The sequence below is a fragment of the Culex quinquefasciatus genome, chromosome 3 (assembly GCF_015732765.1).
Source record: "Culex quinquefasciatus strain JHB chromosome 3, VPISU_Cqui_1.0_pri_paternal, whole genome shotgun sequence".
Taxonomy (NCBI): domain Eukaryota; kingdom Metazoa; phylum Arthropoda; class Insecta; order Diptera; family Culicidae; genus Culex; species Culex quinquefasciatus.
In genome coordinates this window covers 76,763,858-76,791,193 of record NC_051863.1, presented here as the reverse complement: position 1 = coordinate 76,791,193, position 27,336 = coordinate 76,763,858, and the positions used below count along the sequence as shown (strand labels likewise).

Genomic DNA, 27,336 nt, shown 5'->3' with positions numbered 1-27,336 from the left:
GGTCCAATGAACACATTCCAGAAGGAATTAGGCTTGTCCATTCTGTCCCCAAGGTCGACGTCCGGTGTCTCCAAAACCAACGATTCATCCTTCAAAAGCATCGCATTTCCTTAGTATGCTATGACGGCTAGGTGGAAACCACGACGCCCCATATGAGACGGTGAACACGTGGAGAGGCATCGATTGCATTTTTAACACAAAATCATCATTTTACTTTATTTAGAATAGTTGAAATTCTTCCAGGAACATCAATAATTATAATTTTAGTACTTTTAAGAATGTTTCTGAGCCAAAACTCGAGTAGATGCTCTGCCACGTGTTCACCGTCTGACATGGGGCGTCGTAATTTTCTCCTAGCCGTCATAGCATACTAGGGACAATGCGTACATTTGAAGGGTGAATCGATGATTCTGGAGACACCGGATGTCGATCCAATGCGCACCTTGGGGACAGAATGGACAAGCCTAATTCCTTCTGGAATGTGTTCATTGGACCATCCCCTACACACCTGTCTTTATTCCGAGTGAATCCATGTTGTCCCAAGACCTGTAGGAACGATTGAACCAAAAGCATAAAAATCCCATAGTAATTTACATGTAAACTTTGAACCGCTGGGGACAGGCCAATTCTCAACCAAATGGGCTGATATTTGACATGAGAGTCCCTTTGGGTATCCTCTACTAGGGGAACCTCGGTTTGCCTGATTCTGAGAACTTTTTTGTTTGGCTGAAACACATTGTATAGGTTTATTAAAACATCAAAATATTTTTAGAAAATTTTCAATGTAGGTACGTGTACCAAGCAAAGGTTTTTTTTTTGTTATGTTTTTTGCAGATCATACATTTTTAACTAATGATTGAAACTGAACTAGTGTAAAATGTGAGGTGGGAATGTCTCTTTCACGACGCTTCGACAGACTTTTTTGGGTTGTCGTTAACGGTAAGTTTTAGCCCATCGAGTTGATGCACTTTAACAGGACGTGTCAGAAGAAAAAGCGGTTCTGGCACTAAGGAACCCCTCAACTGCTTGTTTCGTGTTGCATGTACGGAAGTAAATTGAAAAAAAGGAAGGTTCGTTCAAGAATTGTAACCAACGGTCAAAATTATCATGGAGCGAGAAAACGCAGTCAGCTGATGATAACCACAAATTTTATTTGTAAACTTTTTTCTTCACAAACATACATTTGCGAGTTCTCCGCCTAATCCTTCGCAGTTTTCGCTCGCTTCACTTTCACCTCTGGCGACGACGAACTCTCATCTCCATCGTCCCTATCGGCTTCCCCTTTAACGTCCAACCAGTGGACCTTTTTCTTATGATTGGTCAGTTCCCAGTTTTGGTAGAAGCGCTCGTTCGGACAAACATCGCAGGCAAACGGGCGCTCGCCGGTGTGGTTCCGCCGGATGTGCACCTGCAGTTTAGTGTTGCGTTGGTAAACCTTGTCGCAATATTCACATTTATACTTGTGAATGCCTTCGTGGGCCAGCTGGTGGACGTTCCGCGCCGAGTACGTTCCAAAGGCCTTGTCGCATTTGGCACACTTGTACGGCTTTTCTCGCGTGTGCACTTTTCCGTGGTGGACCTGGTTAAAAAGGATAAAATTAGGACATTTTGAGGATGATTGTAAATTGTTTTGGTTAATTACCAGATGAGCCTTGGATTTGAAGCGACTTTCGCACACTTCACAAACAAAAGGACGCTCATCGGAGTGTGAGACCAGGTGGATGTGCAGGTCGGATTTCCGAAGGAAACTTTTACCGCAGTTTGGTTCCGGACATTTAAACTGCTTGGAATCGGAGTGCAATAGTCGATGCGATTGCAGGGTGCTGCTCGTATAGAAACACTTCGAACAGACGTCGCATTTATAAGTTCGTTCAGCGTGCGTTTTCATGTGATTTAGCAAAGAGCCTCGACACGTAAATCGTGCAGTGCACTTTTCGCAAAAATGGCTCTTCTCCCGATAAGCGTACGTCTGATGAAGTGTTAGTCGTTGCTCGCTAAGAAATCGCTTGAAGCAAATTTGGCACTCGAATGGTTTGGCGTTGCTTTTGATTCGCATTTTCTCGTGCTCCGCGATCGAGTGCCGTTGCAGCTGTTCGTCCGTTTCAAAGTGCATCTCACACCCACAGCAAATTATCTTGCCGTCTTGATCCTGTTGCTGCTTTTGATCCGCACTTGAAACGAGCTTTTGCACCATCATAACAACCTCCTCCTCGCCAACATCGCTGTCGATCGTGTACTGAATGTCGTCCTCTTCTTGCGTTTCCAGATATTCCTCGCCAAAGTCGTACTCTTCGGTTTCAACCGCTGCTTCAACAGCCTCATTTTCGATCACGGTTTTCGCTTCCTCTTCCTGGACCACCTCGATGCTCACAATCGATTCGCATGCCTTAGTTTCAACCGTGTCCGCGTCCAACTCTAGGTCCGCATCAGCATCAGGTTGCGTATGAACGATTAGTTCACTGACGGGATCCAACGAAACCACGAAATCCGCCTCCCTTTTGATTGAAATCGCTGACGAAGTTGCAGAAGGGAGCTCCTCCTCAGCTATCACTGATTCCTCTGTTTCGTCAATGGTTTTGAATGATTCTTGCTTTTCTACTGGCTGCGGTGGGCAGAGCATGCTCATCAGCTGCTCACTTCCCGCGACGTCCTTCAGCACTTCCTCCGCCAGGACAAAACTCTTACCAGCAACGTTTTTATTTTCACTCTCGTTTTCCTTCATCATTTCCTTCTTCAAGTATTGCTCGACCAGCTTCATCCTAAAAAATCAAGCTTAAATTAGCAACCAACTCAAACCCAAAAACCCACCCCAAAAAGAACGCACTTCTCTCTGCTTTTCTCCAAGGTGCTCCGAAGCTGGCGTTCCGACTCCAGACATTTGCGTCTGACCTTGTAGCACTTCAGCACGTCCTCCGAGCACTCCTTGCAGATGAACCGGGGCAACCCGTCGCCCTTGGCCAGCTGCAGACCGGTGAGCTCGCTCAGCATTTCCGCAATCGGAATCTGCTCCAGTTTGGAAAACACCGAGAGAAACACGTCGGCGTCCTCCAGCAGGCAAACGCGACAGACGTCCATCGTGGCGGTACAAAACTACAATTATTGCAAATAAATATTTTTATTTAATTTTCACAACGAAAAAAAACTCAAGCGCACAGATCGAGCATAAACTTTGTTTTTGTTTACTTGAGCATCGGTCGTCAACTGTCGATTTTTTGACAGCGAAAACCAGTGACGTTTTGTACAAGGTCCGGTCGAGAATAACTGCAACCAAGGTCAGTGAAGAAGGTAGGAACTTTTGCACTATTATTCGAAATTATCACGGAATGTCAATATTTTTTACAAGCATAAAACACCCAAACCTTTCGGCACCCTCAGCAAACGTCAAATCCAGCGTTGCCACACGACCGCGGGTGGTTGGTCACTGGGTGATGAATAGAGAGAATGCGTAACGTGATTTTCGAATGGTCCCACTTTGTTTACATCCACAAAGTAGGAGGCTGTTCAAGCACAAGCATGACTTTTTTCTTACTGGAAAATGAGCTGTTTTATAATCAGTAGCTTGTGTTTCAATTTTTTCTAATATTTAACATATTTTGCTGGAAAATAGTGTGTATTTTCAAATATCGATCGGTTAGAAGAAATTTCTCTTTTTTACGGGTGACGAAGAACTGCGGCGAGAGTGTCATTCTGCGATGTTGCAGATAAATTCCCTGGTTGATTTTTTAATCCTGCAGTTCTTTCTGGTCCAGCCAAAAACATCGCTAATTCTAGCGAAACTGATCCAACAAACAGAGAAGATTTTCAGTATACCAGGTTTTCAAACGGAATCAAGCAATAAAGACAACTTTTGGATGGATAAAACCACATCGACTCCATTAATAACTTCCATTCATAATTATAAAAAATGACGATCTCGCCTGTAACTTTCTTAAGATTTCTTGACTTAAACTCCAGGTCCTCAAAAGCCACACATTTTTTTCATTCTTCAAAAAAAACAATTTTTTATGATCGATAACAATACTCTCTACTTTTGGCGAACAGTAAATTGTTCCACTTTGACAGTTCCAAATTGAGGCCGTTTTGCGAAGCACTATTCCGCACCCAGGTTGGTCACTTTGTATTTTTGTATTTTTTTATTTTTGTATTTTTGTATTTTTGTATTTTTGTATTTTTGTATGTTTGTATTTTTGTATTTGTATTTTTGTATTTTTGTATTTTTGTATTTTTGTATTTTTGTATTTTTGCAGCCACACATTTTTTTCATTCTTCAAAAAAAAAACAATTTTTTATGATCGATAACAATACTCTCTACTTTTGGCGAACAGTAAATTGTTCCACTTTGACAGTTCCAAATTGAGGCCGTTTTGCGAAGCACTATTCCGCACCCAGGTTGGTCACTTTGTATTTTTGTATTTTTTTATTTTTGTATTTTTGTATTTTTGTATTTTTGTATGTTTGTATTTTTGTATTTGTATTTTTGTATTTTTGTATTTTTGTATTTTTGTATTTTTGTATTTTTGTATTTTTGTATTTTTGCATTTTTGTATTTTTGTATTTTTGTATTTTTGTATTTTTGTATTTTTGTATTTTTGTATTTTGTATTTTTTTGTATTGTATTTTGTATTTTTGTATTTTTGTATTTTTGTATTTTGTATTTTTGTATTTTTGTATTTTGTATTTTTGTATTTTGTATTTTTGTATTTTTGTATTTTGTATTTTTGTATTTTTGTATTTTGTATTTTGTATTTTTGTATTTTGTATTTTGTATTTTTGTATTTTTGTATTTTTGTATTTTTGTATTTTTGTATTTTTGTATTTTTTATTTTTGTATTTTTGTATTTTGTATTTTTGTATTTTGTATTTTTATTTTTTTGTATTTTGTATTTTTGTATTTTTGTATTTTGTATTTTGTATTTTTGTATTTTTGTATTTTGTATTTTTGTATTTTTGTATTTTTGTATTTTGTATTTTGTATTTTTGTATTTTTGTTTTTTGTATTTTTGTATTTTGTATTTTTGTATTTTGTATTTTGTATTTTTGTGTTTTTGTATTTTGTATTTTTGTATTTTGTATTTTGTATTTTTGTATTTTGTATTTTTGTATTTTTGTATTTTGTATTTTTGTATTTTTGTATTTTTGTATTTTGTATTTTGTATTTTTGTATTTTGTATTTTTGTATTTTTGTATTTGTTGTATTTTGTATTTTGTATTTTTGTATTTTTGTATTTTTGTATTTTGTATTTTTGTATTTTTGTATTTTTGTATTTTGTGTATTTTGTATTTTGTATTTTTGTATTTTGTATTTTTGTATTTTTGTATTTTTGTATTTTGTATTTTTGTATTTTGTATTTTGTATTTTGTATTTTGTATTTATTTTATTTTGTATTTTTGTATTTTTGTATTTTTGTATTTTTGTATTTTTGTATTTTTTGTATTTTGTATTTTTGTATTTTGTATTTTTGTATTTTTGTATTTTGTATTTTTGTATTTTTGTATTTTTGTTTTTGTATTTTTGTATTTTTGTATTTTTGTATTTTGTATTTTTGTATTTTGTATTTTGTATTTTGTATTTTGTATTTTTGTATTTTTGTATTTTGTATTTTGTATTTTGTATTTTGTATTTTGTATTTTTGTATTTTTGTATTTTTGTATTTTGTATTTTTTTTTTGTATTTTTGTATTTTTGTATTTTTGTATTTTGTATTTTTGTATTTTGTATTTTTGTATTTTTGTATTTTTGTATTTTGTATTTTTGTATTTTTGTATTTTTGTATTTTTGTATTTTTGTATTTTTGTATTTTTGTATTTTTGTATTTTGTATTTTTGTATTTTTGTATTTTTGTATTTTTATTTTGTATTTTTGTATTTTTGTATTTTTGTATTTTTGTATTTTTGTATTTTTGTATTTTTGTATTTTTGTATTTTTGTATTTTTGTATTTTTGTATTTTTGTATTTTTGTATTTTTGTATTTTTGTATTTTTGTATTTTTGTATTTTTGTATTTTTGTATTTTTGTATTTTACTCAAGACCCGAAAGACTCATCATTAAAAGGTTCTTAATAAAAATTCTCTCCTAAACCTATTAAACATTGTAAACCTATTTCTTGACATCTTTACTTGGAAGTTGCGTTTACTGGTATTGATATTGACCGTTTCTTTTAAAGGTACACGCCGTGTAGCATTTCAGAATGTGCCGTAGACATTGTTGCCAGCGATTTTCTGCACTTTTAGTGCAATAAAAAACGTACCTGGCAACAATGGCAAGTGATTCGAAAAAGAAGATCAACAAAAACAAAACGCTCAATATGGGATTTGACAGCGAGCATTTGCCGAATGTGCGGCGCGTCGTTTTGAGGCTTGTATGCCACGTGTCTTTTTCGAGAATACGCGCAATAAATATCGAGAAATTAAAATGAGACATGTGAGCTTTCGCAACTTTTGCAACTTCAAAGAAGCTTGACAGAAATTTAACTCTATGTTACTTACACTTTTAATTATTTCTCAATAGTGTACAAGTTTATAGGTATCGAGAAATTAAAAGTGAGAGTATGTGCGTGCAACATGGAGTTAAACTTTTTCAAAAGCCGTTGTTAGCTTCACAGCAACTGCACAGCGACTTTAACTCCATGTTGCGCTTTGACAGCTCGATAGGTTTTTATAGGCCCTAGTTTTATATACAGCGAAATCAGCGCAAATTTCATGATAATTTCATATATTTCATAAAATCAGAACGAATTTTAATAAAATCTGACAGTTTTCCCATTTGTTCATGTCTAAGAAGGTGCACGAACTGCAAAACTGCAGAAATCGTCTGGAAAACATCAAAACATCAAGTTGAGCTAATGCTAATGCTCGACTGTGACAGGAATTAACAGTGTACCCAAATTCCCACCCCAACTCTACACACCTTGCGCTCTGCAGGCCCGACCGAAACAGCCAGCTGTTGGCCTCTCGCTCTTCCGCATGTCTTTCAGTGGCACAGTCCGACGGTGGCCAGAACAGTCCGAAACGTATATAAGGAAAAGTGTCGTGTGGTAAAAATTTGGTTTCGCTTTTAACTGCGCTCTCTGGCGAAACCCATCGCATTTCGCTTGCAAAACTGGTCCAAATCGTGCGCTCCTCGGCGACTGCGGCGGTCCTTGCCTCGAAACTGCGGACAATTCCGGTGTGCGTGTTCCCTCCCGATCGCGGATCTTCCGAGCGATTTTCAGGCCAAATTTTGCAATCCGACGACTGTTGCGAAGTGGAAAAAAAGAAGCAGTAATCACCGTGCCCCTTGTCCGGGTGTGTGAGCGTGAGTGTGTGTGCGCGCCCCATCGGAATAATCTGTCTCATCCGTTCCGTCGACCCTGTTGCGCGCTTCCCCTTCCGTTGGCCTCGTTTTGGTCTCACGTATGAAGTCACTTCCGGTTTAGCCGCGGTTAATTGACAGATTCTGGAATTTAGGGAAGTCATTCTGCAAGGAAAGGTTTGCTTTTGCATCTCCCGCACTAGTCCGGAAGTAGGAGCACCTTCACCGGGAACACTAACGGTCCCCTCTCCAGAATGGCACTTAGCCAGACGTCGGTGGTGAGTCACGAACCCTTTACATGAGAAAAGAATTGCAAATCGGCAGAAATCGCAAGGTCAGACTGGAATATTTATGATCTGAGGGGTTTGACGAAACATATGGTACGGTCCGGGAGGGTGTTCCGGAGACATTTAATTGATGGATTAAAATCACATGAGATGATATTACAGGAATTCACTCTTCTATATTTTATTATTATCTTTTCTCGTTTTTTGAAAGAATGTTGGTTTGTTGAAATAACAAGCCACAAATTTTAATATTTCAAGGCAAAAAGGCATTGAAAATGCATTATAAACCAGTGCTGTACTGCTCCAGTAAATTTGAAATTATCAGTTTTCAAACAAAAAAAGTTTTAAAGAAAAAACTGTCGGTACTGTACAATGAAAATTCACAAAATTTCAAAATATTTTTGATCTATCTCAAACATGATAAAAGTGATTATAAACGCAGGGGGAACGTTAGTTAATCCACCTTTAGGTGGATGGTGCCGTCCTCACAGAACTATTTCTGATAATCAGAAAAAACTAATAAAATTTAGGTAGTTCATTCTAGAAAACCGTAGCAAATTCCACTTTTTCGTGAAATCTTAACACGTAGCCTTATGGGCGGTACAAATTTGTCTTGCGTTTTTCTCAGCCTGCTGTTTAAACAGATGGGACGGACTTGATTAGAGCGGCAGTAAATATATGTTTATTCGGAAATAGTAACAGTCACCCTTTCAGTTTTCTTTAAATTTTACTCCGTTATTTATACCATTAGATGGGGTTGCCCGATATTTACTCTTTCAGATTAATCCGAAAAGTCTTTCGATTACTTATCCAACGATTGGTTAAATGACGGAGCCGAACATCATTTCCATCAGAATATTTGAGACCCGAATTTGAAAAACAGTATACATAACAGTTCTCATAACTTTTGAAAGGGGTATTGCATTGCCTAAAGAATCGAATCAGAGGGTATCCATAATGTCGGTTTTTATATTAATTGTCACCCTAATAACAGACAAACAGACGGGACACTCGAGTGCCGAACCATCGTCCTCCAAAAACGGTTATTTCCGAGGGGCGGGACAATAGTAAGAAATTAAATTATTTAATTAATTAACGGTAGGAATTAAATATATTAACGATTGTTTACGTTCAAAACAACGCCACCTCTTCTTACACTACATTGATTTGACATTTTGACACCGCGCGTGTTTGTTGTTGTGTTTGGCGCAAAATTTGTGTCATCGAAGAGCTGTCGAGCAGGAAAGTACCAGCGCGGTACAGGCAAACTGGAAAAGTTGCGCAGTGTCATCCAGGGCGGTAACCAGGACGTACTGGACGATATCGAAGCTGGCTGTTGTAGAAGGCCATCGAGCGGCCCACCTGGATGCTGCGTTTGTTGAAACGGATCCTCGAATCGAATTCTTTCCACGTTTCTCCGATTTCTCCGTAACACTCCCGCCAAACAGCTGGGCATGTTCAATGCGGCCTACCAGAAGTGGTTTCCCCTGATGTGTCCCTACCTTTGCAACGTCATCACCGCCGAGTCCTGGATGTTCGTTAGTCCCGTGATGACCTCCAGAAGCCAGATCATCGGTACTACCATAAGCCCGGTGGAAAAGCAATCGCCGGTTGAACGAAATGAGAAGCTGCCAACGTCGTTATTCCAGACACTCAAGAACCGGCCAACCTAACATGGTGGGACTATTATTAAAATAAATGAAACAACAAAGTATTTTATTTTTTCAAAGCATTGTACCAAAAAGTCATCATCTAACGTAATTAAAAGTCACTCCAAGTACCTAATTAACTCGGATGATTACAATTGTCTACTCCTGAATGCTTTCGTGTCACCCGTTCTTGAACCTCCCAGCGTTAATGTTGCCATCTTCCCGCATCATTTGCCGGATGAACCATTCCAGCATTCGAACGCTAGTGCACCGCAGAGTGCCGTTTACGTCTGAGAGCTCGTAGTGCAGATCACTTTTGCGGTTGCACAGGAGGTGCAATTTCTTTTCCACCGATGTCGAATTGTTAGAGGCATCGCTGTAGCAAGGCCACTCCAGCTGCAACGAAATCTTGCTCTCGTCCGACGTCTGATTGTTAAGATTAAACTCTATTACTCCGTTAAGGCGCGTCCCAGGATCCGCATCGCACTTAACCAGCTACTGGGAAATGTAATCCAACTCCACCGGCTGCAACTTCTCCGTCAATGGCACGTTTAGATCGGCTTGGTCCAAAATCACTTCAGCTTCACGGCGTCATTCTTTTTTACACGAAACCAAAACAAGCTTGACAGCGGAGTGCGCGAAAGAGACACGAAGCAAACCAAAGTTTTCAAAGCAGGTGTGGCGCTGTCAAATGTCAAACGACATGAGGAATTTAATTCCTTAATGTATTAAATACCGATAATTAATACATTAAGGACTTTGTCACGCCCCTCGGTTATTTCAAATGCAATTTTATTTCGGCATCCACTCACCCGGCGCTGATGGCGCTGCTGTCGTGACAGTACACCCGTCTTTTCTTAGTGTGTGTGATGCGTGTTTTTGTTTTTAAGTTGAGCGTGAACTCGTGCGAGACAACAAATGAAAATACAAAAATTTGTGGGATTCAGGAATTCTACCGGTGAATCCATTTTTCACAATCCAGGCTTTGCAGGACAAAATTTGGGCAGTCTCGGCCATGGCCTTTTGTCCCACTATTAATCTGGTAGGCCTGCTCAATTGTCTGCCGATGTCGAGACTACTGCTGAGGCGCCCGCTACTGCGGAGGAAGCCGGATCCTGTGGTGGAGTCATCTTCTTCGGAGCAACCTGCTTATCCTTCGTGGACTGCTGCTCCGATTGCTGCTGCTGGTCGTCCTCTTGGCCTTTTGGCGATGTTGCACCACTCAATCTTGCACAGTTCAGTTTCTGTGGTTCTGTTTCGATGTAAATTTTGCGGCAGCTTTATGCGTTTTTGTTGTTTGGCGCAAGTTAACTGCGCCGTGGACATATTCCACACAGATGTTTCCAAACGCCCATCGTGGGGATCAATTCCGGTAGATTTGAATTGGATTTTTCTATTTCGGCGGCCACTACTGGTGTTTTCGTGACCAGGGGTATCTTGTTGTTGATTGTCTCACACATACACTAACATGACACATGACAGTAATGTGTTTGTATTGGTATGTTTGTGCTGCGTTTCGGCATCAGCTCACCAGACAGCGCTGGCGTCGCCGTGATTTGGTGGTTTGATGAAGGTCGATGGATTTAAAAAATAATTTCCATGGAGAGTCTCGTCTGTTTGTCTGTGCCCTAATTCCTACGGGTGGGACAATCTTTGAGAATACATCAAATTATAAGTGCACTCGGCTGTGTAGGCCCAAAATAGGGACATATACCCTATTTTGAAAATTCCGAGACAACAAGGAACTACATTTTTGAAAAATCCCGAGGTGTTAAGGGGTAGATAGGGGGACCAGCTATTGTTTTACACAGTTTTGTGAAAAAGGTTCCTGAAGCTATAGGCCCCCAAAACCAAAGCTAAAAACTCGATTCGCCACCTACATTCGAGTAGGAGAACTTTGGTGCAAGGTTACGTTTACGGTTTTGCGCGATAAGTGCAAAGGGGAGTGAAAACTATTTTAAGGTTTTTTAAAAGAAAATTGATCTTTTGGAATAAAATAAAGTTAACAGGAGGTAAGAAATAAAAAGTTCTATCGACTGACTTTTTGATTTTTTTGCTATGTTGCCTTTTTCATTGAAAATTCTGTGATCCGGATTGAAAACGCGAGAATGAGGTTAGATTGCTAATTTTGAAAATCATTCCAATTACCATTTTTCAAGCAGAACTTTGCTTTTATGGTAGAAGTGACTTTAAAAAATATTTGTCCACTTGAATAATCTGCATTCTCAATTGATTAGTTAGGTTTTGGTTGATTAAAACATTCCCTCATTTTGAATCAGATAATGAACAGGTTAAATCGGCCATCACAAAAATATTTTTGTTTATATCAATTTAGCTACTTATTTCTTACCTGAAAATGGTATAATTTGCTATTAATGTCGATTTTATGATGAAATAAAACAATTTCAAATTTCAAACCAACTTACTCGCTGTAGGTTATAATGAAAACATCACCCCAAGTTTCAGCGCCCTCTAGTGGGGGGTAATTATGACGTTTGACTGCCTATAGAGAATTACCAAAATAGTACAAGCTGTCAAAATGCTTATCCGCCCTTTTCTCGTGTTGCTCCAGAAAATATCTATGACTCAAAATACGAAGTGATAAGTAATTTTCGATTTAGAATTCAATTAATGTGTTATTTTTTTTTTTTTTTTGGGGGGGGGAGGTGTCCACGTGCTTCCATCCCGCCAGTCCATATGTATAGCCTTAGTGTTGCGTTTGCTGTATTTGATATTTTGTGAACCACACCGTATGCTGTACTCGACAGATATGGACTGGTTCCCGGCCGGGCGATGGGTCTCGCAGCTGGCTAGTTGAACGTGCCTGTTAGAACATCAAATCATGATGTTTTATCCTTTTGTTTCCTTAGTAATAGGAGAATAGTTAGTTCAGCAAGGGAAGCAACAGTTTGATCCGTTCAGCTGTTCAAGCAATTGCTTTCGATTCAAACTTGTGCTGAACATTGTTTGACTACCTAGACTACGGTTGAAAGGAAACAAACACGAGGGTACAAAGGGATAAGCTCCCCCCGGAGGGGCTAAATTGTGGAACGCTCCCAGTGAGTTTTACTGAGCTGCTTTGGACATTTTAGGTAATAGTTGTACACAAAAAATAGTTAAAGCTCGATAATAATTCACTGGGAGGTCGTGTGCAAATTCCCGTGCTTGTGAAGTTCTGTTTCTGTGTAACTGTTGTGTTAGTTTGTAACATGTTCGACATGAAACTTCTAACCAGCAATGATTAGTTATGCGGAATTCTTCAAGTACGGAAGCACGACGAAAATTAGACGACCCGAAAAATAGTGAAAGTGATAGTGAAAGCTAACTAAATAAAGTGTCAATAAATAATCGTGAAGTGAAAATATTATTATAAATATATTTAATATTATATTACACTTTATATCTGTGTAAAACTCACTATCAGAATCTAATGTTTTCTTGTGTTCTCTTTTGTTCTTTTCGTTTCAAACCGAATGAGCGAGCATCTGACTTGCTACACAGCTGCAGGACAAATTAACACCAGCTGTGATCAATACCACACCGACTGTCAAGGATTGCTACCAAGCTTGGTGTCCACGGCTATATGTCCAACCGAGAGACCTCCAAGGTCGCAGGGAAGTATTAATTAGTATCGCCTATTTATTTTTTGACCCTTTTGTTAATACAAATTTCTTTGTAGATAGGGGGAGAGGGGGTAATATGCACCTCCTGCTTTTCTCGGTTTTAGAAGAATTTTCCGGGGAAAAAATCATAGAAATTGGAAGCTTAACATTGCTAAACCATGCTAGAAAAATTTGAGCATCGCAGTATCAAAACAGCTCAAGTTATTTGCAAAACTTTAAAATGTTGTGTTTTCATCTAATTTTTATTGAACTTTCATTATGGTTTTTGGACAATATAAAAAGCATTTATTGATATTGTAAGTGTTGAGTTATAAAGTTTTTACCATAATCTTCCTTATTTTTTTTTTTTTTTTTATGGCCCACCACAATCCCCCACACCAAAAAGCTCATTATTCCAGAGCCCCCTGGTTATGGACGCAAACTAATTTCAGCTCGAATTCAAAATGATAATAAAGCAATGTAATAAAAAAAATGAGCTGACTTTACTAGGATGTGCGGTAGTTTAACTACTATTAACTTTTAGGATGGTATCCCAGTGGAAGCTACTTCCTTTTAAGGGAACCACAACAATGTAATGATTTGTTAACGCTATTGACGGGTTAATAAAATTAAATGACGATTAGTTGAAAGTTTCGTTTAATTTTTGTTTATAATGTTGTTTGATTCTAGCATTAAAGATGGAGCGGTTTTCTAATAACTTTAGATTATCTGGCAGCAGATTATAAAGTGTAGGTCCTATGAAACTTAATCTATTTTGACCTCGTGTTGTATGTGCTCTAATGCGTTGAAGGTTGTTCCTCTGACGAGTGCTGCGGGAGCTATTTGTAGTTATTAACTGAATTGTATGATGGAATTTTGGGTTATTAATAACATCATGAACAAACAGCGTAGTTTGGATGTCACAGAGATTGGTTAATGGTAAAACTGAGTGACATGCATCCGAATACAAAGTTAAAGTTGAATATAACAAAGGTTTGTTGAAAATTATTTTTAAACAACGGTTTTGCAGTGTTTGTAATTTTACTAGGTGAGAGCTTGCAGTACGTCCCCACACCGAAATTAGATAATTTAATTGTGAATGGATATAGGCGAAATAATATTTTAAGAGAATTTTCCTCGGAACGAACAATCTTACCCTCCACAGAATGCCTAAGTAGGACGAAACACGTTTTTCTACCACTTTAATGTGATTGATCCAGGACAAAATGGGATCCAATTGTATGCCCAGATACTTAAAACAATTTACTTTTTCTATAACAGTGGGTCCAAGTCTAGGATCATCATGCTCTGGCTCAAGTCTCCTGATGGACCTGAAAATCATATATTTAGTTTTCGAGGGATTTAAGGACAACAAATTTGCATTAAAATATTGATTTAAAGTTTGTAAATCTTTCTCCATTAAAGTGATAATACTGTGAATGTCTTTGTTGGGGTAGAAAAGAGCAGTATCGTCTGCGAAAAGTCTAGCTTTACCATTCAAGTTGAGTCTGGGTAAATCATTGATGAATAAGAGAAATAGCAAAGGTCCAATATTACTGCCTTGTGGGACACCAACATTGATGGGAGCTAGACTACTACGCTTATCTTCAATTTGGACAAATTGTTTTCTGTTGGTTAAATAACTTTTAATTACTGTATTTGCAACACCTCTTATTCCATAACATTCAAGTTTCCTCAACAAAATTTCATGATTTAAAGTATCGAATGCTTTTTCAAATCTAAAAAAGGCCACCCATAAATTTCCTGAGTCAATTGCATCGATAACGTCATCAACTAATTCAATAATTGCCGTTTGCGTGCTGGAACCCTGTCGGAACCCGTACTGAAATTTATATAAGACTTCGTGAATATTTAAAAAATTTGTTAATCTAGTTACTAACATTTTCTCCAAAATTTTATTAAAAACTGACAGTGTAGAGATCGGTCTGTAATTGTTACAATCCCAAGACTCTCCTGCTTTAAAAATCGGCACAACTTTAGCAATTTTGAGACAGTCCGGATAATCTCCCGTTTGCAAGATTAAATTAAAAATTTGAGACAAAATTTTTGCAAATTCTAAAACATTATTTTTCAGTAGTGACGCTGGTATGTTGTCCGGGCCGTTACTTTTTTTAGTATTTAAATTGTTAATCAACAGAATAACTTCATTTTCTGAGGAGGGTCGGAGGAACACTGACTCTCGAATCCATCGTAAATTTCTTTCCGGGTTTGTTACTGATGTAGGAATATTGTTCGCCAAATTTTGCCCAATGTTAGAAAAAAAGTCATTGAATATTTCGCTGACCTCTAACTTGTCGCTTGTTTCAATTCCATTATTAATTAAAGTTATAGTTTCACGATTTTTCTTAAGGCCAAATATCAAATTAATATTGTTTCAAAGTTTTGAATGGGGTGTATTAGTAAGCAAATTTTCATAATAAAGTTTCTTGGTTTTGTGTTTAGTGGTTTCTACCTTTTAGAGATATATGATAGCATTTCTCGAAGATGTTGGTTTGTGGGAAATCTTTTAACTCGAACCAAATAATTTTCTTTAATTTTCATAAGTGTCCAGAGATCGAAAGTCATCCATGGACAGGAATTTCCTTTTATGTTTACATTCTTGGTAACTATTTTTGAATAACGATTAAGTAAAGTGTTATAAGTTGAAATTATAGCTTGTAAAGTTGTTTCTAGATCGTTGACTTCACCAATGCTTCGTACAAATGAACTAAATTCCTGATTAAGTTGACAATATTTCACAATTTTTTTTGTTAGTACCATGGACTCTTTTTGCCTTCCTCACCTCACTGAGGCAAGGCTATAAAATCACTCAAAAATTGAACTTTTTAAATAAGCCTTCTAGATATACCTTTACGTATACATATCGGCTCAAAATCAAATTCTGAGCAAATGTCTGTGCGTGTGGATGGACGTAGAATTTTTTTTCTCACTCACTTTTCTCGGAACTGGTCCGACCGATTTTGTCCGGATCTATGTTTTTAGATTCGCCTTCAGGTCCTTTAAGTCTTTTTTTAATTTCATCCGGTTTGGTGCAGTACTTCAAAAGTTATGTTAGAAAAACTGTTTTGGTTGATTCTAAAAAGGGTCATTATTTACATAATTTGAAAGCTCCGGCGGATAGCTGTCGGAACTTTCCGCTCAGTGCACGCCGTTCACGCACACAAACACTGCAGTGCTTTCAAATGAATAATAAAAATGTATCACAGATGGCAGCACTCAGATGTATAGAGTCTTTACTAAGTAAGCGTTAGCCAAAGCTTTCAGGAGGAAGGCAGCAACCACCTACTGGTGGATTAAGTAACGTTTTTAATCTTAGTTCTGAAGGATGTGATAACCGGTAGGGGAAATATACCCATTCTAATCACTCTAAGCCGTTCGACCAATTCTCATCACTTTTGCTGTTTTCCGCTATTAAATCAACATTTTCAGATGTATCAACAATGGAGAGTTGCTTGCTCACTTTTATTTGAGCTATTTATTACTTTGGAACAGTCAAAAACACTTTATGAAAGCTGTAATTCATGGTCAAAGTGCTGATAGGCTGATAATAGAAATAGGCTTAAAAAGGGTATAGTTCCCCTATATGGTCACTCAAGTTAGTTAGGTCAATGGTGGTGACTAGTGAAAACTGCTTTTACCCGGTGCATTTTGCCCCAATGTTGCGGTGCATATTGCCCCGCATGGTTGTTTGAAATGAATCAAAAACGTTTTTAGAAATTTGATATTTTCGAACAATTTTGAGGTTTTTTAATACTTTTTTCGCATGGATGACGAAGAATAATTGTTGTTTTAGAACATCGAACAAAATTCTTCCACAGTAATGCTGTAATGGTTGAGAAATCACAGTTTTCCCTTAGGGGGTGCATATTACCCCCTCTCCCCCTACCACTTTAAAAGTATGGCTCGCGCTCTGCTTTGATGTTTTGCTAATTCTATCCGCTTTCTACCCCCAATGTGTCCTGCACTGGGGGTGCCTGGGGTAACTTCGAGTTGACCTGGGCCGCCCGAGGAATTATGTCGTAGGTGGCTCGTGTACAGGTTCACTCACCTCTCCTCGCGGCAAGGTTTTCCGTAGGTCTACACTCGAACATGCAACATGGGACAGCATGAATCTTCAGCTGAAGCCGGACGAATGTATTCCGAAATTACAGAATTAATGTGTTATTTTTTTTTTATTGTGCATTTCCGAAAAAAAACTGTTTTTTGCCTTCCTCACCTTACTGAACTGAGGAAAGGCTATAAAATCACTCGAAAAATGAACTTCTCAATTAGACCTCCTAGACCCACCTTCATGTATACCTATCGACTCAGAATCAAATTCTGAGCAAATGTCTGTGTGTGTGGTGGGATGTTGATAAAAAAAAATGTCACTCGATTATCTCGAGACTGGCTGAACCGATTTTGTCCGTTTTGGTCTCATTCGATCCGTCTTGGGGTCCCATAAGTCCCTATTAAGAATTATGCAGTTTAGTTAAGTACTTCAAAATATAAAATAAAAAAACGATTTTGACAAAAGTTCGGAAGATTGTGAAAAGGGTGGTTTTTGTTAGAAAACCCATCATGTTATACATTTCTAGAAAGGAATTTGAAAGACCTTTCCAACGTGTCCAAGACATTGAAGATCTGACAACCCTATCAAAAGTTATAAGCACTTAAGTGTTATTTATACACTTTTTGGAGGCCGGATTTCAGATATTTTGATGAAAACTTTGTTCGGATCTCTCATGCGACTTATTGTTAGATAGGGAATCAAAAGACCTTTCCAACGCGTCCAAGACATTGAAGAACTGACAACCCTATCAAAAGTGATGAGCACTTAAGTGTTATTTATGCACTTTTTATAGGCCGGATCTCAGATATTTTGACACATAAGTGTCCTGCAATATGAAGATCTGACTACCCAGTCTAGTGGTATGATAGCACCCTATGTGAGGAAGGCACCAACTACCTAAGGGTGGATTAAGTAAGGGTTTTTTCATCAAATCTCATCTTAGCCACATACCCTTAGCTCAAATGTTGGCACTTGTTGTGTTCAGTAGGTTCAGCGATTGTCCACGCTCCATACAAAAAAAAAGGTTTTGTATGGAAATTGTCCTCTAGGAGGGGGGGAAGGGGGCGGGTTTTCTACACATTTTGGAGAAACCCCATTCGGTATTGTCCAGATGTTTTTTTTTTTTGAGGACCCCAAAGTTCGTGCTACTTCTGGAGATTAACCTGGGCAGACATTTTGTTGGTCGTTGATATTCGAAGTGATTTTTTTTCTTTTACCAAAAAATCCTTGAATGATACCCTTCGCACAACATGACACGCGCAGTTCGCGCTTTGACGTTCTTTTCGCGCGCGTTCTAATCAGTGACAGTTTTGTGGCGTGTTATCGAGAGTTGTAGTAGGTACCTCCTGCCCGAACCTGCTGAACAAATTAATGTGACTGGTTGTTGTACCTTCTTACCTGTGTGTGCTGCTCGCGACCACAAGCGGAGCTTTTACAAAAGAGTATTCAAAAACAAACGTGTGAGAGCAGACACACTTTTCTTTGCACACGAAGCCCCCGGTGGGAATTGACTAAATACATCAACAACAAATGTTGTACTGATAAGAGCGAAACAACGCCAAACGTGTGTGACACCTGTGTCTGATTGGTGTGGATCAAAACAGGCCGTTTTGTTTGTAACAAAGCAAAATAGCAATTAACAAAATTTTAAGGGTTTAACAAAGTATTTTGAAAATGATATAGTTGAGTTTTCAACTTAGTCAAATTTCCAACCATAACCAACTGATGTGATGAATTATTGAGAGCCCGTAGGCCAACCCGTATCCATATCATTAGCGGCTCAAGTGGAGTTAAAAATTCAAACAAAAACCGTTTCAATTCAGCACAACTTGTGAGGGCTGAGTAATCAATAAGTGTTGTCGTAAAATATGCATTGCATAACAACAGTTTTACAGTGTTACGACTGTGCATTTCTGCTGGTTTTGCCCTTTTTCCAACAACCTTGATCATGCAAATTAACCCCCTCCTAGATGAGTAGCTGGTACTAATTCGCTGTTTCTTCCTTTCCACTCTTCCTCAAAGCTGAAACTGTACAACACCGTGATCGATGACGTCATCGCCGGCGTTCGGGATGCCTTCCTGGACGAGGGCGTCGACGAGCAGGTGCTGCAGGAGATGAAACAGGTCTGGACGGCCAAGCTGATGGCGAGCAAGGCGGTCGAGACGGCACCGGAACCACAGGACCAGCACCCGCCCTCCATTTTGGCCAACAGCAACAAGGTATGCGTTGTGTGTTTGTGTGTCTATTCAGTTTCTTTGGATTTGTACTAACTTTGCACGATCTGATTTCACCTAACTTTTACTCTTATTTCATGAAAAACACACACGCCCATGCGATTCCGGACTCGCGCCTCAACCACCTGCAGTCGGTGTCGCACTCTAAGGTACTTGAACCCAAATAGTTTGATTGAACTAATCTGCTTTAGTTTGCTGGCGGTGTTTCTTTATGGAGGCAGTTCTTTTGCAAGATTTTGAAGCGGGGAAAGCCAAGCTTAATACAGAGCACGTCAAATGCGGCAGGATTGTTAAGAGATGCCTAGTGCAGATAGCTTCAGATGCGATCCAATCCAATGCCGATTTTCGGGGATCCAGGAATTGGAAACTCGGGACGTAGAACTGCAAGTCTCTCAACTTCGATGGAAGCGACCGCATTCTTTCCAACGAATTACGGGCACGCGGTCTCGAAGTCGTGGCGCAAGAGGTGTGCTGGCAGGGGAAGGACCACGGTGATTGCACTATGTGTTGGAGCGGCGGCAATACACACGAGCTGGGGACAGCTTTCATCATGCTGGGCGAAGCGCGTGATTGTTTTGTGACCGGTCAACGACAGAATGTGTCGGTTGAGAATCAAGGGCCGAACCTTCAACCTGAGCATCATCAACGTGCACAGCCCACACATGGGAAGTGACGCCAATGAGAAGGACGCTTTCTACGAGCTTCTTGACTGCGAGTACAGGAAGTGTCCAAAACACGACGTCAAGAATGTCATCGGCGATTTTAACGCTCAAGATGGCCACGAGGAGGCGTTATAACCGGTTATTGGGAGGTTCAGCGCTCACCAGCCGACGAACGAGAACGGCCTACGACTCATCGATTTCGCTACCTCCCGAAACATGGTCATACGTAGTACCTTCTTCCAGCACACCTCCCTATACAAGTACAACTGGAGATCACCAAACGACACGAAGACACAAATCGACCATGTTCTCATCGACGGTAGGCACTTCTCGGACATAATCGACGTCAGAATCTACCGTGGCGCGGACATCGGCTCGGACTATTACCAGTGGTGTCAACCATCGCGACGCTCATTTTTGGTTCGCGGCACATTTTTCGTTTGTAGTGCTTTTCAGTTACGGAATTCGACAAAATGTTGTTCGAATCACTTGTAGAACTCACCAACAGCAACATTTCTTCAAAAAATTGTATAGCTGTAAAATTCATACGCAAAAAGTTACAAGAACATTTCAGACCTCAGGACCAATGGTTCGCAATGCTTTCGTTTGCCTAACGCATTTTTGGTTGTAACTTTTTTTGTATTATCAAAAATCAATACTATGTTCGGCAAAGTTGTACGATTTGGTGTGTTTTACAAGTCCTTCATACACAACTTTGTCAAATTCCGTAACTGAAAAGCAATACAAACAAAAAATGTGCCGCGAACCAAAAATGAGCGTCGCGATGGTTGACATTACTGACTATTACCTGGCAGTGGCAAAGCTGCGCCAACGCCTGTCCGAAGTCACCAAGTCCGTCGTTCGCAGCGATATAATCTGGAGCGGCTCAAGGATCATGAGGTCGCTACCCAGTACGCGCGGGAACTTGAATCTGCGTTGCCTGACGAAGGTGAGCTATCCGAAGCCCCTCAAAGCAGCCAGCGGGTACGTGGACCGAGTTCGACATTACGGCTAGCTCGACAAAGAACGTCAGGCGATTTGGGACGAGAAGACAGCAGCGCGGGAAAAGCGGCTGCTGCATAACACTCGTGGGAACAAGAGCCGTACAAACAGCACAAAACAGTCTATAAAGTGCTACCTCAGAACATCCTCTGACGAATCAAATCTTTTTGCTACGCCAAATACTCCAAAAATGTCGCGAGTACCAGTTCCCGACGTATCGCCTGTTCGTCGATTTCAAAGCCTCAACCGATCGCGAAGAGCTATGGAAGGTCATGTACGAGGATGGCTTTCGCGGGAAGCTGATCAAACTGGTGAAATCAAGGATAGTTGATGGCAAAAAACAGCGACAAGGCGACGGTATCTCCGGCCTCTGTTTCAACTTTGGGCTTGAAGGGGCACGATTATCAACCGGTCCAGCCAATTCATATGCCGACGACATGGACATTATCCGCAGGAGGTTCGAGGAGTTTGATGGGAAGTACACAGAATTGAAGCGGGAAACGGAGAAGGTTGGATTGAGGGTGAATGTGGTGAAAACGAAGTATCTGCTGGCAGGAGGAACGTGTCGATGACGGAGACGAGTTCGAGATTGTGGAGAACACAAACTACCTCGAATCTTTGGTGACGTCGGACAACAACTGCAGCAGAGATATTTAGAGGCGATTATTCACCGATAGTTGTGCCTACTATGCACTCCACAAGACCTTAAGGTCTGGTCACCTTTCTCGACGTACAAAGTATGCCATGTATGAAACGCTGCAAGCACTCGAGGTTTTCGTACGTGCGCGTACCAAGGACGATCTTTGGCGGCGTGCATGAGAACAATTTATGCAGAAGAGGGATGATTCACGAGCGGGCGCAACTCTACGACAACCCAACTATTCGGAAGGCCGTCAAGGCTGACCGAATCCGGTGGGCTGGACACGTAGCAAGAATGCCGGACACGCTGGATGCGCGCCAAACAAACCAGCCAATTAATCCGGTGCAGTTTAACCAAGTGGAAGAAGATCTGGAAAGTGTGCACGCAAAACGGACTTTAGGTATAAATTCCTAATTTTTAGGTATAATCGAACCTGACTGCAATAAGGTATTTTATTACTAATCGGCTATTAGTAATAAAATTACTAATAGCGTTTTAGTACGAGAATTCCTATATTTTAGGTATAATTGAAGAACCAAAATACCTAAATTTTAGGTATATTCTGGAAAAGTGAGGGAACCAAAATTACTAATATTTAGGTATAATCCAAGATGGCGGACCATGATTATTCCTCATTTTTAGGTATAAATACCTAAATTTGAGATATTTTCTGGAAAAGTGAGGGAACCAAAATTACTAATATTTAGGTATAATCCAAGATGGCGGACCACGATTATTCCTAATTTTTAGGTATAAATACCTAAATTTGAGATATTTTCTGGAAAAGTGAGGGAACCAAAATTACTAATATTTAGGTATAATCCAAGATGGCGGACCACGATTATTCCTAATTTTTAGGTATAAATACCTAAATTTGAGATATTTTCTGGAAAAGTGAGGGAACCAAAATTACTAATATTTAGGTATAATCCAAGATGGCGGACCATGATTATTCCTCATTTTTAGGTATAAATACCTAAATTTGAGATATTTTCTGGAAAAGTGAGGGAACCAAAATTACTAATATTTAGGTATAATCCAAGATGGCGGACCACGATTATTCCTAATTTTTAGGTATAAATACCTAAATTTGAGATATTTTCTGGAAAAGTGAGGGAACCAAAATTACTAATATTTAGGTATAATCCAAGATGGCGGACCACGATTATTCCTAATTTTTAGGTATAAATACCTAAATTTGAGATATTTTCTGGAAAAGTGAGGGAACCAAAATTACTAATATTTAGGTATAATCCAAGATGGCGGACCATGATTATTCCTCATTTTTAGGTATAAATACCTAAATTTGAGATATTTTCTAGAAAAGTGAGGGATCCAAAGTTACTGATATTTAGGTATAATCCAAGATGGCGGACCACGATTATTCCTAATTTTTAGGTATAAATAACTAAATTTGAGATATTTTCTGGAAAAGTGAGGGATCCAAAATTACTGATATTCAGGTATAATCAAAGATGGCGGACCACGATTATTCCTAATTTCTAGGTATAAATACCTACATTTGAGATATTTTCTGGAAAAGTGAGGGATCCAAAATTACTGATATTCAGGTATAATCCAAGATGGCGGGCCACAATTATTCCTAATTTTTAGGTATAAATACCTAAATTTTAGGTATTTTCAGGTTCAAAGATCAAATTAGGTATTATTATCCAAGATATATGCAGGTAGAAGAAAACAATGGTTCAATATCTTTATTTACAAAAAAAAAACACAACAATTTCATAAATTTTCTTACTTAAAAATAAATATTCAAGTTCATATTATTTTTTCTTTCCTATGCTAATGCTTATTTTAATTTTTAATGTATTAATATATTTAATATTATTTTTTTATATTTAAGTTTTTTTTATGTTTTAATTTGTTTATAGTTTTATATTTTAATATTTTAATATTTCAATATTTCAATATTTCAATATTTCAATATTTCAATATTTTAATATTTTAATACTTTAATATTTTAATATTTTAATATTTTAATATTTTTATATTTTAATATTTTAATATTTTAATATTTTAATATTTCAATATTTTAATATTTTAATATTTTAATATTTTAATATTTTAATATTTTAATATTTTGATATTTTAATATTTTAATATTTTAATATTTTAATATTTTAATATTTTAATATTTTAATATTTTAATATTTTAATATTTTAATACTTTAATACTTTAATATTTTAATATTTAAATATTCTAATATTTTAGTATTTTAATATTTGAACTCTCTCTCCCTATCTCTCTCTTCTCTCCCCCTATCTCTCTCTCTCTCTCTTCTCCCCCTCTCTCTTTTCTCTCTCCCTCTCTCTCTCCCTCTCTCTCTCCTGCTTTCTTTCTCTTCATCTCCCACTTTCTCTCTCCATCTCCTACTTTCTCTCCCCCTCTCTCTCTCTCTCTCTCTCTCTCTCTCTCTCTCTCTCTCTCTCTCTCTCTTACACCTTCTCTCTACCTTTCCCACTTTCTCACTAATATTTTAATATTTGAACTCTCTCTCCCTATCTCTCTCTTCTCTCCCCCTATCTCTCTCTCTCTTCTCCCTCTCTCTCTTCTCTCTCTCTCTCTCTCCTGCTTTCTTTCTCTTCATCTCCCACTTTCTTTCTCCCTCTCTCCCCTCTCTATCCCACTTTCTCTCTTCGCTCTCTCTTTCTCTCCCTCTACCCTCACTCTCTCACTCTCAGTCTCTCATACACACACGAGCACACACACACACGAGCACACACACACACACACACACACACACACACACACACGCACGCACGCACACAGGCGCACACTCGCAACGCCCAACCAAATCACAAAATCTCCAACTGGATACAATTTTTCATTCGCCTCCAGCATCTTTCCCGCAGGGTAGCACAACCCCTCCGGTTGGGTCCGTTTATACTTACATCCCCTTTCGAGCACTTCCGCAAACATCCGTCCTCCGGGAGCACGAGAGGGAAGAGGCGGCCTTTTTAATCGCGCCGGGAGTTTGCCGGGAGTTGAATGTTCCGTCCTCCTCCTCCTCTTCCTCAAGCACACGAGCCACACTTACTATAATTTAGAAGCTCCGGGTTCCGTTTACCTTGGCACGCAAAATCAACTCCCGGCCGGTTCCCGGCACAAAACTTACCTTGCCACTTGCCACAATTCCGAAATTAACAGCAGCACCACAGAACACGAACTCACAACCGAGAAATTATTTTGACATTGACATTTCCAAACGCGAAACACAATTCTTGAACTAAAAAATTACTAAAATTTAGGAATTTTAAAGAAGTATTTCAGTGTTCTAAAAAAATACTAAATTTTAGGAAGAAAAAAATACTAATTTTTAGGTATAATTTGACAAGCTAGAACATAAGTTCAAAAAATACTAAAAATTAGGAATTTATACCTAATGTCCGTTTTGCGTGTGGGAGTTCCAAGCAGGAATTGTAGAGAAGCAGCCCAGAAACGACCCGGGGGTTGTTCAAGCAGCTAAAGTAAAGTAAGACCACTTAGCTGAGCATATCGTCGAGGATAAAGCTGACATGAACATATCACAAGATACCACAGGGACATCGCGGTCAGGGCAGACCAAGAGGCCTAAGACGGAGAAGGCTTTATCAATCAGTATTGTTGGCACATTAAGCTGGCGCTAATAGAAAGCGAAAGCAGAGATTCGTTAACAGTGTTTCCATTTACATTTAAGGCTTTGTTCTGTTACAATTTGATTTGTCTGGTTCCACTGTTGAGTTCTAAACTACATCTTCCCAATTTTCTTTCCAGTCCAACGGTACAAAGAAGTCTAAAGCTGCGGCTGCAGCAGCAGCCGCCGCCGCCGCTGCTGCCAACCAGGACGCACAGAACGGAACAACGGCAAAGGGCACTACCTCGACGGCTCCGGCGAACGTTCCCCAGATCAAACCCGAGCCCGACCTACAACCCGTTCAGCAACAACAGCAGCAGCAGCAAATGCAACAACTAGTACAACCACCACCCCTAGCTCAGTCACAGTCCGCCGTACAACAGCAGCAGCACCAGCATCAACAGCTGTCCCAACCCGCACAGCAGCAGCAAGCTCCGGCTCAACCCCCGGCACCGCCCGCCGCCGTCGTTGCCGCGCTCGACCCGAACAAGATGGTCGCCATCCAGATTACGCTGCCGGCACAGCCGGGCGTGCCCAACTCGCAACCCCGGGTGCTGACCATCCAGGTGCCGGCGTCGGCCCTGCAGGAGAACCAGCTGCAGCAGGTGTTGACGGGACCGATCATCACATCCATCATGCCATTGCCACCGCAGGTTGCCTCGTCCGTGCTGCAGCAGCACGTCAACTCCTATCTCCAGAACAACACCATCAGTAAGGGTTTTGGGTGAGGGCGTAACGGAACGTTTGATGATTTGAGGATTTTTTTTTCAACAACAGACAACATCCAGATCCACAAGCAAATGGACGGTGCCTGTGACTTGCCGGGGGATGCCGACATGGCCGAGGTGTCCACGTTGGATCAACAGCTGGTGACTTCGTTGGCACGCAACAGTCAAGCAGCGACAGCGTCTTCGTCAAGGCCGAGAAGTTCGAAGCAGCTGAAAAGTCGGAAGAGAAGTGAGGAAGCGGCTTTTGGTTTCAACTAATTCTTATACTTACTCAGTGATCTTCTTCACACAGTGGTGATCGAGATCCGGCACCAGCTTGATGGCGCGGTGGACACTTCGGACGAGGAAGCCAGTGATATCAGCGACGACAACATTGCGGACGACGACGATGACGATCTTAACGTGAGTTTGAGTGATTTTTCCTCTGTCAGGGTTTTAGATTCTAACAAGATTATTTTTTATCGCAGGAGGAGGACGAGGAGATTGACGGCGAGGGTGGCGCTGAGGAGGAACCGCTGAACAGCGAGGACGACGTGACCGACGAGGATGCGTCCGACCTGTTCGATACGGACAACGTCGTGGTTTGTCAGTATGATAAGGTAAATGCAGCGTGGTTCAAGTTGATCGAATGATTTAACTCTGTCTTCTTTCCAATTGCAGATCACGCGATCGCGGAACAAGTGGAAGTTCTATCTTAAAGACGGTATTATGAACATTAGCGGTAAGGATTACGTGTTTCAAAAGTCGAACGGCGATGCCGAATGGTAAAGTGAATGAACTGACTTGAATCAAAGTTTAAACCGGCGTACTGAATGTGTAACATAGCTCAAGGAAGGGCACATCCGACTATTATTTTACTGGCAGAAAGCAAATTCGCTTGCAATCAGTTTCCCCTGACTATCATCATGTTTTTTACCTTCTTTTCCAAGCAAAATAAACATAAAATGGGTTGACTACAAACTTATACAAAAATAAACCTATCTAAACTTTTTAACTTAAAATCGTTCTTAAATAATCAACCCTTCGTGCCTTTTTTCCAATAAAAAAAATCACGCGCACGATACAAAATAAAATAGTAACAAACCAACAGCCTTACGCATGTAACGCCAGAAGATTTCCTTATTTCCGCAGTATAACAAAACAATACACCACAAAACAACACACCAACACACACTGTTTAGTTACTAAGTTATTCGCCTAAACTGTGAACAGAACGAAAAATTGTAAAGAAAAACAATCTTACAAAAAAAACCCATGTGTATACTTAGTTGAATTTCACACTGTAGTCTTTAGTTTTAATCACATTTTATAAATATAGTTTGGGCATGGAAGAGGAGTCAGCGATCTGACCGGCGAATAAAAAACACACACAATTATTAATCTGTAAAACAAACAAAAAAAAATACAAATTATCTCAATGAGGCCGGTTTCGGTCGGATTCGTCAAGCTTTCCAAAATCTCTCATCGACGTTGATGAGCTTGGAAGCTGGTGATCCAACACAATTATTGTATAAATAAAAGCAATTAAGCAGCA

General features: G+C 39.3%; 2 protein-coding genes across 4 annotated transcripts; one reads left to right on the top strand and one right to left on the bottom strand.

The window, feature by feature from the left end:
* Nucleotides 1-1,131: 1,131 nt before the first annotated feature.
* LOC6033828 (zinc finger and SCAN domain-containing protein 12) lies at nt 1,132-3,196 on the bottom strand. 2 transcript variants are annotated; one of them, XM_038265119.1, is made up of 4 exons: nt 3,154-3,196; nt 2,825-3,090; nt 1,643-2,759; nt 1,132-1,579 (listed from the first exon to the last, which is right to left on the bottom strand). In XM_038265119.1, the coding sequence occupies exons 2-4, from the start codon at nt 3,073-3,075 to the stop codon at nt 1,199-1,201; spliced, it is 1,749 nt and encodes a 582-aa protein (XP_038121047.1). In that variant the 5' UTR covers nt 3,076-3,090; nt 3,154-3,196; the 3' UTR covers nt 1,132-1,198. The 2 variants fall into 2 exon arrangements, with proteins under 2 accessions (XP_038121047.1, XP_038121046.1); XM_038265118.1 differs by having other exon boundaries at nt 2,825-3,191.
* Nucleotides 3,197-6,968: 3,772 nt separating this feature from the next.
* On the top strand, nt 6,969-27,336 carry LOC6033829 (transcription initiation factor IIA subunit 1). 2 transcript variants are annotated; one of them, XM_038261721.1, is made up of 8 exons: nt 6,969-7,568; nt 18,923-19,120; nt 19,267-19,284; nt 25,215-25,785; nt 25,852-26,031; nt 26,095-26,204; nt 26,270-26,401; nt 26,463-27,336. In XM_038261721.1, the coding sequence occupies exons 1-8, from the start codon at nt 7,545-7,547 to the stop codon at nt 26,568-26,570; spliced, it is 1,341 nt and encodes a 446-aa protein (XP_038117649.1). In that variant the 5' UTR covers nt 6,969-7,544; the 3' UTR covers nt 26,571-27,336. The 2 variants fall into 2 exon arrangements, with proteins under 2 accessions (XP_038117649.1, XP_001844223.2); XM_001844171.2 differs by lacking the exon at nt 19,267-19,284.